At 40.0% G+C, this 17,443-nt stretch overlaps 1 protein-coding gene across 1 annotated transcript; it reads right to left on the reverse strand.

Moving 5' to 3' along the window:
• Nucleotides 1-865: 865 nt before the first annotated feature.
• IDO1 (indoleamine 2,3-dioxygenase 1) lies at nucleotides 866-15,132 on the reverse strand. Its single transcript, XM_010999253.3, has 10 exons — nucleotides 14,974-15,132; nucleotides 11,395-11,490; nucleotides 11,157-11,276; nucleotides 8,048-8,166; nucleotides 7,356-7,370; nucleotides 5,183-5,282; nucleotides 4,360-4,477; nucleotides 3,263-3,314; nucleotides 2,672-2,820; nucleotides 866-1,685 (listed from the first exon to the last, which is right to left on the reverse strand). Exons 1-10 carry the CDS (start codon nucleotides 15,046-15,048, stop codon nucleotides 1,321-1,323), a joined length of 1,209 nt encoding a protein of 402 aa, XP_010997555.1. The 5' UTR covers nucleotides 15,049-15,132; the 3' UTR covers nucleotides 866-1,320.
• Nucleotides 15,133-17,443: the final 2,311 nt, after the last annotated feature.

The raw sequence follows: 17,443 nt of genomic DNA on the forward strand, positions 1-17,443 counted from the left end.
TCAGGTATGGAAAGTTTTCAGCCATAATTTCATCAAACACATTTTCGACCACTTTTTGTCTCTCTTCTCCTCCTAGGACCCCTTGTAATGTGAATGTTAGCGAGTTTGATGTTTTCCTAGAGGTCCCTTAAACTATCCTGATTCTTTTTGCTGTTCTGATTGGGTAATAGCCACTATTCTATATTCCAGGTGACTTATGGATTCTTCTCTGTCACCTAATCTGCTGTGAAGACCTTCTCGTGTATTTTTTGAAATCAGTTATTGTGTTCCTCAGCTCTGACTGGTTCTTTTTTATACCTGCTAATTACACTAGTCTCCCAGTTGATTTCAGCGAGAGTTGCTCTATATGTAGCGGTAGTTTTGATGTGTTCATGGGGGGAGGTGAGTTCAGGGTCCTCTTACTTCGCCATCTTCATCCCATCCGCCCCATATGATTTTTAAGTTCCTCTTCTGCCCTAACTTTCTTAGGTTCCATTATTAATCTGTGCCATAGTGTGAGTGCTCAATAATACTGATTTCCCAGCAGAAATGATACTTTAAAGGCAACCTCTTCATATTAGCCCCAATTAGTTAGTTCACAAGTTCACTCAATCTTTTATATATTCATGAAGCAGGTATTTGCAAAGTACTTATTAAGAACTGGGGATGCATGAGTCTAGTAAACAACACAAGAGTGTCCGTGACATCGTGAAGCTGAGCTTGTGATGAGAATGCAGACAAGTAAACAGATAGTTTTGAAAAAGTATGATATTTATATAGGGGACATACAGGGACCTACTAGCCCTGTTTGAAGGGTAGCAGTGGGCAGTACGTCTCCTCTGGAGGAATACTGAATTCTAGTTATGAATAAGGCAACTTTTAGACATTTTTATTACATCATATCACATTTTATTGAATTTCATCATTACACTCTAAATGTAGAAGAAAGATCAAAATACTTCTAATTGCTTTCTATTTTTTTTACACAAGACACCCACAGATATCAGAAAAAAATCTCAAAACTATTTATCATGCAGTATTAAGAATCTGTTTGCAGATACTGACTGATATATATGAAGTAGATAAATTTATACTGTATAGCACAGGGAAATATATTCAGTATCTTGTAGTAGCTTACACTGAAAAAAATATGAAAATGAATTTATTATATTCATGTACGGCTGAAGCATTTTGCTAAAGAAATTGACACAACATTGTAAACTGACTATACCTCAATTTAAAAAAAACAGAATTTGTTATTGTAGGTCTGATAGAATGGACAATGACATTACCACACAGGATAGCTTTGTCTTAGCAAAATATACACTTCCTTGTGTTACATTAACCTTCCTTCAGCAGGGTCTTTTCAGTAGTTCTTCTTACAGTCTTTAGAAAATCTACGAGACTGGTGCCTCCAGTTCCTTTATCTTCTGATTTTGAAGACCCTTTCGATGTTCCTTTTTCCTTGGATTTCCGCCTCGCAGGAATCAAAATGTACTTAGTTACTATTTGAAAGTGGTATTTCCTCAGGGAAACCATAGCTTGTACACACTTGTTGTAAGTTTCCCGCAGGCTGGCATCACCTTTTGAAAGGACAAACTCACGGACTGAGGGTCCTGACTCTAACGAGCGAAGAAAGTTCCGGTGAGCTGGTGGCATGTAGGTTCTCATTTCCTGGAGGAATTCAGCAGCAGAGACTGAAGAAGCTAAAGGAAAAGAGGAGTCAGTAAGGGGCTCCTAAGCGCTCCCCGGTCCAGGGAAGAAGGGCAGAGTGAGGTCGGGGTGGGTGGGCGATCACAGGCCAACCTCGCGTACGAGGCAATGCGTCTACAACCATCCTATCAGCCTCCTCCTCCTCTAGCTCCGACTAGTAATGGTCATTGTCAAAGGTACTCAGTTCTGAAAACCACCTGAGCCAAACGCATTCTTTCATAATATTTTCGTTTGGCTTCCTGTCTCGCTTCCCTCCTGCATTTGATCCTTCTAAGAAGCCGATGTTGTAGACATGATACACACATTGTGCTGGGCAGATCGTGACACTGAGTCCAAGAGAACCTGAGGGATCGCTTTTCCGTAAGGGGAGGACCTCAGGAAAAAGCTCACGATCACCCAGCCCAGCGCTCTCCCCTTGGACCGTTAAACAGAAGTTTAGGAAAACAGAGAACAGTAGAAAGAAGTTCTTCCTGGAGTCTCTTCCTGTGCCCCCTTAAGCCCCTGGAAGGAAGCTAATGAACGTGGCTCCTCTTTAACCCTCGGTGGTGGTGTTGGCCCTGGGTCACCCGGGCAGGAGGACGGCGGAGCGAGACCAGGACCAAGCCTCTCTCCTCGCCAGCCTCAACGCCAAGACATGTCTCATTTGCAGGACACTTTCTCTTTCTGAATCGGATCATTCATTTTCCAAACATGTGATATTGGCTTCACCACAGCCAGTCAGGCCTCCCAGACACAGTCCTACCTCAGGATGGAGAGGGTGTTGAACTTGGTTTGAGTTCTGGCTTCACTGCTTTCTAACTGGTTAACAGGGAGCCTATTCTCTTTAAGTTCCTGCTTCTCCATCTGTGAGGTGGGATGATTGCCATCAGATAAGCTAAAAGCATCAGATAAGCTCAGAGAAGAGGCTGGTGGAGAGGTACTTCCTGGATACCACTGCGTTAGCACGAGAGATGACTATTATCTGCGGTTTCCCACTCACCTCCACCAGCAGCGTGCTGGACGCCCAGCAGGACGTCAAAGCACTGGAAGACGCTGCTTTGGGCTGCACTGCCCCCAGCGAACTGCTTTGGGGTGTCCCAGACACCTTCATACAGCAGGCCCTCCGGCAGTGAGGGGTTGCCTTTCCAACTAAGCCAGGAAGGAAAGAAGAATTGTTACCTGGGTTAATTGCCCAATTTTCATATACAGAATCTTGCACTAGAGGATGAATGGAGGGTGAAGAGAGACAGATTTCGTGATGCTTCTTCCACACTCCCCTTTCTACTTGTGTTCGTGCATGAGGATCATAAATAACATGGTACTGAGCAAATTCGGCATAAGTATGCTATTAATGGAAGCTCGCTTTGGCGTGACCCGAGATTATCCCGCCCTCTTTAAAATGACTAGTTCTCCTGTCCAGACTCCAGGGTACGCCTGGCCAACAGAGAGATGAGTCTGTTGATTCTTACAACATGTATTTCAGGATATAAATTGTTTCTTAAACTGGATTGATACTGGGGAGCACCAGTGGAAACTTGTTGTCTTCTTTCATTGTTTAAGAGGAAACAAATTCAAGCACAAGACTACATACCCAGACAAATATATGCGAAGAACATTGAAAAATATGTTTGGGTCGACATAATCTGTAAAGAGATGAGATATGTTTAATTAAGTACCGTCAGACGGATGGGGGGTGGGAATCAAGGTATTGTAAACAATTTATAATAGATTTCAGCATAGGATGCAAGAAAGGCGTTAGGTCAGTCTGTGAAGAAAAAGTCCCCGAGGGCAAGGTCTCACTCACCTGCCCTCTCCCGGCTGAGCCCCACTCATCACCCATGTACACTGAACCGGGTCACCAGAGGGCTAATACATGGCTTGTGACAAAGAGCCTGGGTCCATCTACCACCCGTCATCCTCAGGAAGCCAACTAAACAGCCAGCATTTATTTAAGGCTACTTCATGTGTTTGCTGACATAACAGATAAATTGTTTACATAAAGAAAGACAAACCTAAACAAAAAGAAAGCTGAAAACCAAAGAAAGCTCCTTGAGCCCTGTGGACCTTGTCTCTGGGTGTCCCTCCCCAGCGCTTGCTAAGGTCTTTGGTTTGAAGTTCCGTCTTCTTGCCAAAGCCCAGTGATACACAGTTGTGTACTTGGGAGTGTCCTGTAGGGCACATTTCCTTTTGCAGATCCTGGCTTATGTATGTTCTGAGTTATTGCTGTTTTTGAGCTGTTAATTTTGCCATAGCTTTTGAGCTCCATGGCTTTTCTATGTTGTTTTTCAGTTAACTTGTGAAAAAAGCATACTTCGTAGAGAGTTCCTAGCAAGCAGAAGCTAAGGTTTTCAGAACTTAAAACATCCTTCGCCGCCGGCAAGTTTCTCCATGGATTTGAGTGGGAGACAAGGACAGTCCTTGGAGTTAAATAGACCTCGCTTGGAATTCTGGCTTCACTATTTACTATTTATGTAATTTGAGGTCATTTATCTTAGCCCTCCAACGTTAGATTGCCTTATCTATAAAATGAATGTCATAATACTGGCCACGTGGAAAGTGTAAGGATTTGGTGCAGACACACCCACTAAGAGTTGTTTTTTGCTTCCTTTTTTTTACAACAACTCTACCTCTCATATATTCAGAAACATTTGACTGCGGCTCGCATGGTGTATGGCATACAATACTTGCCGTGAATTTGGTGAAACCTTTCAAGGGCTCTCTTCAGGCAAGAAGCTATCTCACGCAGTGCATCTTGCAAAGTTTCCGAGTCTTCACATTGTACTGCCTTGAAAATAATGGGAATCACCTTAAAAAAAAAAAAAAAAAGACAAACACTTAAGATTTCATAGCACTAAACGCTGGCAGAGAATAAAATTCTCCTAAATCTTAATCCCTAAATTAAATTTGGTATTTCCACTTCTTTTTTTAAATTAGTATTTTTTTTTATTTTAAGGGTTTTTTTTTTTCTTGACGGTATTAGGGATCCAACCTAGGACTTAAATGCTTGCTAAGCATATGTTTTGTTTTGTTTTGTTTTGTTTTTTTAACCATTGAGCTATATCCCCACCCCTTGGTATTTCCACTTCTTTCTTGGGCTAAGTACCCTCTGATTCTTTGACTAATTTCCATGTATTTAATTAAGCTTAGAGTTGTCTTTATTCGTTTATCATATAGGTTTACATAGTTTTGTATTTCTGTTTTCTATTTCCTTTTTTTCTGAGGGGCAAAACCAGTAGATTTATGTCATTATATGATACAGGTCCAATGCCAAATTGCATTGAAAACAGTTCTCTTTTATTGGGGTTTGAAATTTGATTCTAGATATACAGCATCTACATTTTATATTTTAGGCAATACACAAATACTCAATGAACTCTTGTCTCCAATTAAATAATCAAATGCTGTAGTCAGTCAGGATAAAGTTATTTCATGTGCTGTATAGTTCCGTCACTAAATGATCGCTCTGCCTACGTGAAGCCAGCTACACGTTTCCCAGGAAGGGTGGACGTACTTTGATTGCAGAAGCAGCTGCCATTTCCACCAGGAGAGAAATCAGGAAGAATCCTTTGCCACAGTCCCCACCCGGGAACGAGAACAGAATGTCCATGTTCCTAAGAAAATTAGCCAAGAGTTTAGCAAAAAAATTTGTATACTTGAGTACTTTATGGTTTTCAAGGATTTTTTTACATATCCTATATTTTCCAAATACTCTTGTGAGAGAAGTATGGCAGGTTTTACTGTGTCCATTATGTAGCTAGGAATATTAACATTGGGTCTACTGTCTAAGATCATGTAATTAACAGTAAATTAAGCCAAGATTTGAAACTCCATCCTAGAACTTGAAAGTAGAAACTTCAAGACTATTTCTGTTTCTTTTATGCCATCAATTTTTCCCATGCATATGTATTTAAATGTATAAACTCAATGTTTACAGAGATACCTGTGAGGTTATGATTTTTAAAAGTAGACTTTTTGCTTAAATAAATAAATTTATGTCCATATATTTATCTATGAACCTGATTCAATTTATCAGGGATTTATCTGCCTTAGAAAGCAATTGGCTGGGACATTCAAATAACTTGTCACGTCCTGTTTTTTTTAACTGAAGTTTTGCATTGGTGCAAACATGGTCTCAGTATCTGAGTTTCATAGCAGTTAAATTTATGGTCTGCGCCAGACGATTTCCACAGCTGACTTGCTATGTGACCTTGAACAAAACATTGCACCTGTTTCAGCCTCGGTGTTCTCATCTGTGAAATGGGACTGATGATGTCATCCTTGCAAAACCTTCCATAGCTTCTCGTTTAATTTAGGATACTGTTTAAACCCCTCATCATAGCCCGGAGTCCTACATAACATTTCTTAAGTTTATTTTTTCACCCCTTTCCTACACTGTTCCTTTAACCATTCTTTGTTTATCAGCAACACTAGCCTTCCTTCTGTTCAGATAAGGCACCAAGGTTTGTGTCGCTTCAAGGCCCTCACACTTGTTGTTTCTTCCACTAGGAACATGCTCATCTTTTCCTTCAGGGTGATGCCTGCTCACACGACAGGGCTCAGCTTAAGTAGCTTGAGACAAGGATTCTTCCCTCACTCCTTTGTTTCGTTCGAACTTCTGGTACTTTAACTTCTTACCCATTCTGTTAATCGTATAGCAGTGGAAATACGGACCATATAGCAGTGGATATAATGTCTGTATATCTTCCTTCCTCCCCACTGGTCCAGTTTCATCAGGGCAGGCTTTGTCCTATGGTATTTGCTTTTCTTTCCCTAGCTCTTAACCTCTGTTTAGTACATAGGTCAAAAATAGTAAGAATTGGGTCCAAAAGCATAGGTTTATTTTTATGGCCACTGAGGTTATTACATCATAGATACACAGATATATGTGCATTTTGTATTTATGCATATTAATTACATTTATTTACAAATCTTCCCCAACTTACGATGGGGTTAAGTCCCTATAAACCCATTGTGATTTGAAAATACTGTAAGGTGAAAATTCATTTAATACACTCAAGCTGCCAAACCTTGTAGCTTAGCCTCGCCTCCCTTAAATGTGCTCAGGAGACTCACATTAGCCAACAGCTGGGCAAAATCATCTCATATCAGGTCTGTTTTATAGTAAAGTGTTGATGAGCTCACATAATTTACTGAATACACTACTGAAAGTAACGAAATAGAATGGCTATTTGGGTGCAGAATGGTTTTAAATGTATCTGTTGTTCACCCTCGTGATGACTTGGACGACTGTGCCAACAGAGAGTAGGGACTGCATACATATCGCTATGTCGGGGAAAGATCAAAATAGAAAATTCAAACTATGTTTTCTACTGAATGTGTATCACCTTTGCACCATCTTAAAGTCGAGAAATTTTAGGTTGAACCATCCTTAAGTCAGGAATCATCTGTACTTGCAAATTCTGGGATTGAGCCCAGGACCTCGTGCATGCCGAGCACATGCTCTGCCACTGAGCTGTACCCGCCCCCCACTTCTGTATGTATTAACAGCTAGAATATCAAACAGATGCTGTCCCTTCATGGCTTGCTCTGTAAATAATTACATGAATTACTTTTTTGCCTGAATTCAACTGGTGTTCTAAAAAATGCATTTGGAGGCTAATGATAAACCTATATTTACTCTGAATAACAAATAATTCTTAGAATTAAAAAGATCGAATACTCACTCATAAGTCATGGGCCTTTTGAGAGCCACCACGAAGCAATGGACCAATTGGAAGAGAGAAAGGAAATCAATTAAAATGAAGAAATCAATTAAAAATCAAATTAAAGACATGTTTTTTCTGTTTCTCGAGTGGGCATCACAGACACTTTGGACTTTATAAGTGAAAAAATATTAAAAACGCAAAGGACATACTTGGAAAGTCAACACGAGTTGTTACTAACAAGACACTTTTCTAGATGAGATCATTGCATGTTGTGGTATTCCCACATCTAGAATATGCCTCTGCAGGTGCACACCCAGAAACTCTGTCCCTTTACTATAGTGGAGGCCACTACTAAATGCTCAGGAAGGGTCTAGATTCTGAGCAGGCTGTCCTGAAAGCGCAGACCTTGCCGTCTCGAGTGCTGAAGACGTGTCGACTCCTAAACTCAACTGAGTAGTTGAAATGGAAATGTACAGAATCTCAGAAACAGGAGAAGTTAGTGAAAATCATGAAACCGACCCCGTAAGATTTGTGCGTGTCATTCTGTGTCAGTCAGATGCCTCCCTCTCACACACACGTATGTTTTACACCCCAATAGCAGAGGATGCCAAAATTTAAAGCCGCGCTGCCAAAAATTAAACCAGTAACTAAGTCCCTTTTGATTTCCGTGGAGCGCACTCCCCTCATTCCTGGCATCACGGTGTACGTACCCGCTGGGATCCTTTTTCTTCCAGTTGGCCAACACACAGTCTGCGTAAACCAGAATAGGAGGCAGGCCCAGCTTCTCAGAAAGTTGGCAGTAAGGGATGGCGATGTTGCTTGGCAGGACCTGATTCAAACACCGTATTCAGCGTTAACCATAGAAATGTCTTACCTTCTCTTCTGCTTCCTGGTGCTCAGCCATTAACTGTTCGACACGGGGGTGCTTTGAAAGCAAACTAATGTTAATTTTCTCTTCCTCATTTCATTTCTTAAGCCCAGCTTTTGTTAAATGCTTGCGTTTTTGGATTTGGGTGGATGTGGACACAATCTGGGCGTAGAGAGGAACAAAGACTGTATCTCTGACTTTCTGATGGCCCGTGGGCCACTTGCAACTAATTGCTCGCTCATCCATCCATTCCACGAACGTCTGTTAGGCAAGTCCTCTGTGCAAGGTGCAAGGAACTCATTGTGCACCGGCAGTACAAGGATAAAATGGAGTGTCTCAGAGCAGCTCAGAGTCATCTGGAATTGAGACTTGGGGGTCTGATACAGACTAGATGTGCACATGGGTTATGGCTCTGGGAGCCCGATGCTGACAGAAGCTCTCTCTGGATGACTTTTTAGAAAACCTCACCATGGACTGACATTGGTACTTAGCCTTGAAGACTTACGTGTGTCAGAAGGAGGGATCTCCTTCACCCTTGCTTTACATTTCCATGCAGATATACCAACTAGAGCGACACTCCTGGCTCATCTCAGCTCTTTGACTTACCCTTCCTCCAGGGAGGCATCCAGGCTTACCTAATGGTCGTGTCTGGGGGTGAAACGGAAACCCAGCCCCCTTTTCTCTTCAACTCTGCTTTCTCTGAGGCTGTTACCCACACAATTCTGCTCTGTGTTCAGCCACACAGGAAGAGGCTCCTACCTTCAGGATAATTCTGAGGAATAAGTGCATCCTGAGTGGGCAGTTTGTTGCTTCCTGCTCAAGCCATGTTTTCCAGCTGCTGTTAGTCATAAAGCTGACATTTCATCCTTTATCTGCCCGACTTCCTCATCTGACTATCAGTTGGCTTATAACCAGCTGGTCCTATGCAGTTGTTAAGGTCATCCCTGTCATCTGCAGCCAGTGGTTGGAACGTGTGTATCTAACCAGGCAAAAGACAAGGAGGTGTGGTCCCTCTGGGGGTGGTGGGTGATGGCACTTCAGAGGCAGAGGCAGCGTGACTGTGACCCGCTCCACAGTTCTGTGAAAGTCATGGGAGCCTCAGGTCAGCTCAGTACACCTGAAGATGATGGTTTAACCAAGAGAACAAATGTTGGATTAGGACTGTGGACTGGCGACGTCACACCTGGGTGTGTGCGTCCAGTGGCAGACCTTCTGCCTCTGGGAACTGAAACATTTTGGGTGGCAAACGATTCACATGTGTTTCAAAAGAAAATCAGTTTTGCCCTTCTCTGATTTAGAGAAAAGATCAAAGAGAAACAGGAGGACAGAAGTCTAATTAATGATTCATTTGAAATGACTTGGGAAAAAGAAGGGAGATGTTCAAACACATCTTAATCTGTTATGCACACTCATGCAGTGGCTAGAAAACTCAGGTGCTAATTTCTTGCCCATTCTCAAGCAAAATATGCCTTACGTTGACGTGTCTTATTTTTTATCCATTTGATTTCTTTCCTCCAATTTCCTCACTTAAATACTTTTTATCTTTCTCTATTTTTTTTTCCATTGCCAGCTTCTAAGATCCTTTTCAGAATGATGTGGCATACAAAAGCTGGATAAATCATTTAAAAAATACATTTTCCTGTTTTCTCTTATAATTCTGATCTCCAGTCTGGTAAGTTTACTATCGTTTGATTATGCCGTGTCCGTTCTGGTTCCACTTTTTTTTTTTTTTTTTTGCTAGTCCTCTCTTTCCTTTCTGTTCCTCTCCTCGCTGGATAAGCTCTCCCAATCTTTCAAGAAGTCAGTCAAGTCCCAACTTCTTCCTGGACACATTTCACGATCACATCAACTGCTATTTACCACCACTGGACGGACTCTCGTGCAACTAGCATTCACTGCCCTTCGGTATGGATGCTTTTTTTGTAAACCATGCCTCTGCCTTCAGCTAGCCTCAGACTCCAGCAAGCCTAGCGAGACTGTGTGCTTAGTTAAATTTTAAGGCAGGTTATAAGATAAGAACTAATCTTAAACTTTATTGTGTCATCCCAGAATGGTGTTCCCACGATTATGCACAACAATTTTTTTCTCTTCTTTACTTATCAGAAGGTGATGCATAACATAGGTGAACCATATATGTTTTTCTGTCTTTAAACAGGATGTGGAAGGAAAGACAAGATAAGATGTCAATTACCTTTGTCAATAAAGGAGAGAAAAACTTTCACTAAATGGCAGAAGGTGCCTCTGGAATCTATTTTATCTCCTTGTTCGTGGTCTAAAGGTTAGGTGTTACAGTCTGTACTGGTTTCAAGTGATTAGGGTTGCCAGATAAAATACAGGGTAATCTTATTTTCAATCTAAAGTTATATACTGTTGATGAGAGTAGGATGTAAACAATGTATTGTTCTCTGTTGACAGATGTAAGACAGCACACTAACTTCCCATTAACTAAGGAGGGTCATAAAATATTTTTATCTCCCAAGAGTCATAAATAGAGGAAGACATTTCATATTCAAATACATTGATGGCGGTGTCATTTACAATGGTAAAATATTAAAAACAAGGAAAAGATTTACCAACAGAAGATTGAATAAATAAAGTTCAGGAACCCAATGAAAAATTACAAAGTGATTTCACATGATGTCTAGGATGACTGTGTAGTAATTTACAAATGCTTACAACATAATTTGAGAGAAAGAAGCTGGACATGTAGGTATATGCACAGGATGGAGCGATTGTGTGATATAAACAAAAGACTGAAAATCCAATCATAATAACAACTGACATGCGAACTCAGTGAATGATTGTTTTCTGCCTCCCTGTGTTTATTTTTTTCCTGTTAGCCAAGCTTCACAACCTGCAGTTTCAATACTTTTAGAATTTTCTATGTGAAGTCTAAATCGGATGGCAATCTGTCATGATTGAAAAGAAGTAAGATTTCAAAGTGTCCAAACCTTGCGGATGTCTCCATCTCCTCGCCCCCACACATAGGCCATGGTGAGGTACCCCAGGGCCAGATGTCCGAGGCGCTGCTCCTTGTGTCCTTCCAGCCCATCAGTGCTGAGTGTTGCTAACTGAGAGGAAACGGACAGGTGGATTCAACTCAAAATGGGTGACGTTAGAGCCGCAAAACCAAGTCAAACATTTTAGGAAGCTAAAATAGATTTTTTTAAAAATAACTTTTTTTCAAACCTTCTCAACTTCCGCACGGAGCTGGCCGTCCTCAATCAGTTGAGGCAGATTTCTAGCGATGGAAATCCAGGCATCGTAAGGGTGAGGTAGCTCCACCTTGAGAAGAAGAAATAGGTCTTTTCATTTTACTTGTGGAGCGTATTATAAAATAGCTCTGCCTCCCACTGATGGTCCGTGTTGCCTCTTCACCAGTTCTGTGTGATGCAGACACACACTCACGTGTCTGGAGCACCAGCCCGTGGATTGCTGTCTACACACTCAGGGCCACGTCTTCTCTCCTCAAGGACTGTCATCTGCCTCCTTTGCAGAGGTCACCTCAAATGTCTCACTGTCATCTTCCTGACTATTCCATTCTACACTCGCTCTTCCCGTTATGAACCCAATGGATGATACCTTTTCACATTCAGTACTTCACTAAAAATATTTTATTCCTTCCTAAGCTAGATTTTAATGTTTTTTTTTTTTTTTGGAATGGAAGAAAAATGAGATTTATTACATGTCCGCAGTCATCTAGGCAGTTTTGCTTGGTAACTTCTCACTTAATTATTCTAATGGCCCCCCAAATTGATTGTGATCCCCATGTCATCGGTAAGAAAAGCTAGGCTCAGGCAGTTTATGCAACTGGTTTCATGAATATAGTTTATTGTGGTTCAGACACAAGTGTTTCCAACTTCAAAAAAATCTTGCTCTTTTTACATCTCACTATCTAATGGCGAGCTTTTATTTATTTATTTTTGTAGGGGGAGGTAATTAGGTTTATTAATTTATTTTTAAATTGAGGTGCTGGGGATTGAACCCAAGACCTCATGCATGCTAAATGCATACTCTACCTCTGAGCTATTACCCGCCCCATCCCAACCATGCTTTTAATTCTGTATTTCTTACAGGAACTGGCGCAGTACTGGACGTGTAGGAGATGCTGGTATGGTAGATGTTGACTGTCTGCTTTGGTACTATAGGCTTATTTTTTTGCCCAGTAAAAATGAAATCTGAATAAAAGAATGTGCTCTCTTCTGCCCATAAAAGCCTTTCATTTTGTACAGCAACTCAGAGACCCTTTCTATCTGTTAGAAGGGATGCTGCCTGATTGAAAGAAGCCAATGACATCTTTAAAATTTACTCAGTTGAATTTTGTTTTTTAACAAGTGTCTCTCTAGATCTGATGTTTATAAGCTCATCTCAGGGGAAAACATAAAGACAAAAGACTGAAGTAACACCCTGAAATAAGATCTCAGAACAGCTCCCCACATGCCCTGTTCCCATCACTTCTTCACTAAGCTGCTTCCAGACATGGGCTTGGGGTGATCAGTCCTGAACTGTGGGGATGGAATAGCAAGAGGCTTCCTCAAAGCAAAAGGAGCGAGGCTTTAAGCCTCCGAACCAAATGAATATTATAAGTAAGCTATAAAACACGAAGACAAATTTAATATAAAATTCAGACCTGTTCAGGGGCTGCAGATAATTGGCCAAACATAATGTTTAGCAATGAAAGGTCCAGGCGGTATATTCACTAGTCACCTTTCTTGTTTGTTCCGCATTTTTCTCCCTAGCCACACAAAGGCTGCCCTCTAGTGTTTTCAGCAGTAAACACTTTGTGTTGTGTGTTGCACCGGGTAGCACATCTGAATTTTTGATCATTGCTGTTTCCCCCAGAATAACAGAAACGCTTTCTTGTGTGTCATGATGAGTGTCCTATTTGACAGAACTTTCAACAAATGTAAAACTCAATCAGTACTATACTTCTGGTTCAGAGGATGCCTAAATGATATAATATAAATTAATAAAGAGTAACACAGAGGGCCATTCAACTACTGCTAGATGAGAGAATGTATTTCACATCTTTATGGAAGCAGAAGACACATTGTCTTCCTTTAGAATAGGAGGCTGACAGATTATGAGAAATGGACATTTTTGAACCCATAATTTGTGGGAAAGATCTTCAGTGAAGGAATAAAAGTAATTTCTATTTTTTCTTTTTCTTTTTTTTTTTTGCGTGTTTTAGGGCACTGAATCTAACTTCCTAAGCATCTCAAGTAGTGGCATTATTTTTTAAGTAGCTCAGGAAGAGTTTTATTTTGCTCTAGTTTTGGGGGTCTTGCCTTAACCCCTGGAATCAGTTTTAGAGGTCTCCATAATTAACCATGATTATTTTTCTTAAGAGAACCAACTTTTTAGAAAAAAAAAATAATAATACATTTGATATAAGGCTTTTAGTTTCTGAAAAGATTTCTTTCCTTTTTTTTTTTCGGTACTATTGCTAAGTACGTCCTTGTGACATCCAGCCCTGACACCTGTGTACTTGTATAAGGGGAGGAAGCAAGTCTGAGTGGTATTCATCTGCAAATATAAAGCAAACCAGGTGCTTTTAGCAATAAAGTTAAAACATATACTACATTTTCCTAAATTAATGTAATAAATTGAAGAGGAAAATTAGATTTGCCTGCATTACCCAAGGTATTTACAGGATGTAATTTCTAGGTACAGTTAGACTGGAATCTGACTGAAAAACACATTTGCTGTATTCAAAGGTTCTCTCTCTAGGGTGTGGACTCTTAACTGTTTGAGCCAACGTTCTATTCACAGTTCTATTCATTTGAATAGAGACGTAATGGTACACGGAGTTGGCGCAAATGTAACTAGTTTCTAGAAATCCTCTCCTGGAATCTCAAGTACCTTGTTAAACTCAAGACTAGGGGAAAAAAAAAAAAAAGTAATGTCGTGCGATCTCTGCTCGAGTGAAGCAATGCAGCATAATAGATAGTGGTTTTCAGATCACAGACTCTGGGGCCGGACTGACTAGCCAGACAGCCCGTGTCTGCGACTGCCAGCTGTGTCGACTTTGGGTAATTACTTAAACTCTGCCTGGCTTACCCTTCTCATCAGGCAAATGGGATTAATAACACGCATACCTTTCAGAATGGCTGTAAAGATGGACTCAGTATTTGTAAATTGCTTAAAAATGCTATATAAATATTTGATGATTAAAATACTAACAATAAGATGCTTTTCGTGGCATTCTTTGGAAGATAACTTAGGGAGATGTAGTTTCTGAGGCCAATGTTAACTCTACATGCCTGGCACTTTGTTGGCAAAACTTGTTAAATGAAAAAAAAGAAAAAGTAGTTCTAACTCTCACTTGAATCTTAGGCTTAGGAAACTCCAAGCAATATTAATTTGAATCTAAGTTGCTTGATTTCCCACCTCAAAAACATTATCAAAGTAGGAACACACACTTGTACCATTTAAGGGATATCAGCTGATAAAGGGGATTCCTTTGACTCATGGGTCATTTATGACTGAAGTGCAATTGTCATAAGCCAAAATATTTCTGTCATTTCCTTATCTCATCTCTACCTGTGTAAGGTAAGTAAGAATTACATCTAAGATGACATTTCTAGGCAGCAAATTTTAAAGTTAAGTGAGACCCCTTTATTAAAACTCTGCCTCCAATTTGGCTACTGCTTCATCCATTTGCTCAGTAGAAATTACCAAACCACATTTGTTCAAGAGAAATTAACTTGTTCGGGGAGGGTCAAGATAAGAAAATATTTTTGCCCCTATTTCAGTGTCCTCTCTTACCAGTGGATTTGGCAGAGCAAAGCCCATCTCTTCATCTATGTGGAATTCTTCAAACATCTTCCAAGAATTTTCCATAGGAGATGGCTTATCAGGTGCAGTTCTTCCAAGCTGCTACTCTGGTCCTGCTAAGGCTCTGAGGAGTTTCAGAGCATCTATTTATTGCAGAAATGACCATAACTACCCACGTAGGCAGTAAGAATTGACTTCCACTTTTAAAATAGTTTCACTTTCAACTCTCTTTATTTGTAATTTGATTTAAAAAAAAATAAAACCACGAAAGCATCACTATTTATCATGGGAAGAAACTGGAAGTTCATATTCCATTCCAGACATTAATCACTGGGAGCATCATTTGCTTACTGCCTTTGAGGAAATCAAGTGACCAGAAAGAACATTTTTTTTTCATGGGAGCTTTTGAGTCTTTGAATTGAAATAATGATTTGGACCAAGGCTAATGTCCTAAACCATCACTGAGTTATTACTGTCATTGGCTTTCTTTAAAATATCCAGGGTTCTCTGAACATATTAGTGTCTTATTTTCAGCAACCACGAAAGAAAAATCTGTGATGCACAGAGTATCTCTTCACCTCCCAGCCCCGTTTTTCTTACCCAAGCTTTTATGTGTGTTCTATGAATGACACTATCCTTTTTTTTTTCTTCATATACCTAATAAGTCATTTTTAAGGAAGATTTTCCTGCATCTCTACTTTGTCTGACTGCTAAGAGACAGCTAAGGCAACAGTCCTTCAATTTGGGGATTCTAATGTATTAAAAGTTGAAAGGAAGGATGAAATACCTTGAAAATGGTTCTTTCAAAATGCAAATTAACACTACACTTGGTAGAGATTTTCAGGGTGTCGGCAGGTCCATGGTAGCTTTCAGGCATTGTTTGATCTCACACAGGAGGCTGAAGCCAAAGAAGCCCTGTTGTCCCTTTTGATGATCAGAAGGAGAAAAAAGGAAGAGGGAGTGTTCAGCACATTAAAACACAGTGGACTTGGAGATCGTCATACTAAGTGAAGGAAGGCAGAAAGAGAGAGAAAAATACCATGTGATAACAATTACATGTGAAATCTAACAAAATGACACAAATGAACTTATTTACAAAACAGAAACAGACTCCCAGACCTAGAGAACAAACTCATGGTTACCAGCGGGGAAAGGGAGTGGGAAGGGATAAACTGAGAGTTCAAGATTTTCAGATAGATACTACTGTATATAAAATAGATAAATAACAAGTTTCTACTGTATAGCACAGGGAACTGTATGCAATACCTTGTAGTAACCTATAATGAAAAAGAATATGACAAGGAATATATACACATACATGTATTAAAACATGACGCTGTACACCAGAAATTGACACAGCAGTATAAACTGACTACCTCAATTGAAAAAAATTTTAAAAACCCACAATGCGGTGTTGTCTTGCAGCTTGTCAGCACTTAGAATACATTAGAATGACCACATTCTAGAATGGTTCTTACACTGTTTTCCTTATTACAGTATGGCTTTTTTTTTTTTTAAGATGTTGTTTCACAAGAATATGTTCTCTTTATAACAAAGGTAAAGGAAACTGAAATTAAAATTACACACCCAAGAGAACACAATGGCTTCACTTCTTTAAAATAAATGATTCATGAGGCTTAAACTTGAAACCAGGACAAAGAGGAAAAAAACCAACAAAAATTATCATGTGCTATCATATCTATAGGAAAGCCAAACATACCAACAAAATATTGAAAATTAGAAAATGTGTGGTTATTCTTTTTTTTTTTTTTTCTTTTTTTTGGTACCTGATTTTTTTTTTTTTTTTAAATGGGTGAGTCAAAACAGGCATGTAATGAACTTTTATGATTCCATCTTGGGGAAAAAAAAATCTCTGAGGATAGATTTTTAGGAAGTATAGCCAGATAGGACTTTTTCTTGACTCTGCTTACCCGGCTCCTTCTTTAGCTCTGCCCTACCTTTGAGTGCAGAAACAAGAATACTTTACTGTCCTACTTTGATCTCCACCATTTTGAAATCCTTCAAACTTCAGCCCCCTGTCGTATTTCTGACGCTTACATTCTTACTTGATCCTCAGACTTGATTCATTCTGATTTTTCTGCAGCAATAGCCTCATCTTGGAAATCCCTTTTCACACAGTGCCAGAAGAACATCTTAATCTCAGTACCTTATATATAGAGCCTTTGTCTTTTCACCTGTGTCTGGGTCATTATGAGAGAAAGCCAGAACTCAGCCTTCTTCTCTGTAGCCTCCTAGCCCTGAGAGTTTCTAAGACTCTGTCTGGCTTGTGTGTATCACCTAGTTTATTACTTGGGTGATCTCTTCTCTATAATGATTGTGTGTGTGTGTGTGTGTGTGTGTGTACATATATATATGTATCTCCTGACTTAGCTCCATAGCTATAAACTGTATCTTCAATTGCCTGTGAGCATCTTCATCTGAAAATCCCATTCCACTGTTT

This window comes from Camelus dromedarius, chromosome 22, assembly GCF_036321535.1.
Source record: "Camelus dromedarius isolate mCamDro1 chromosome 22, mCamDro1.pat, whole genome shotgun sequence".
NCBI classification, from domain to species: domain Eukaryota; kingdom Metazoa; phylum Chordata; class Mammalia; order Artiodactyla; family Camelidae; genus Camelus; species Camelus dromedarius.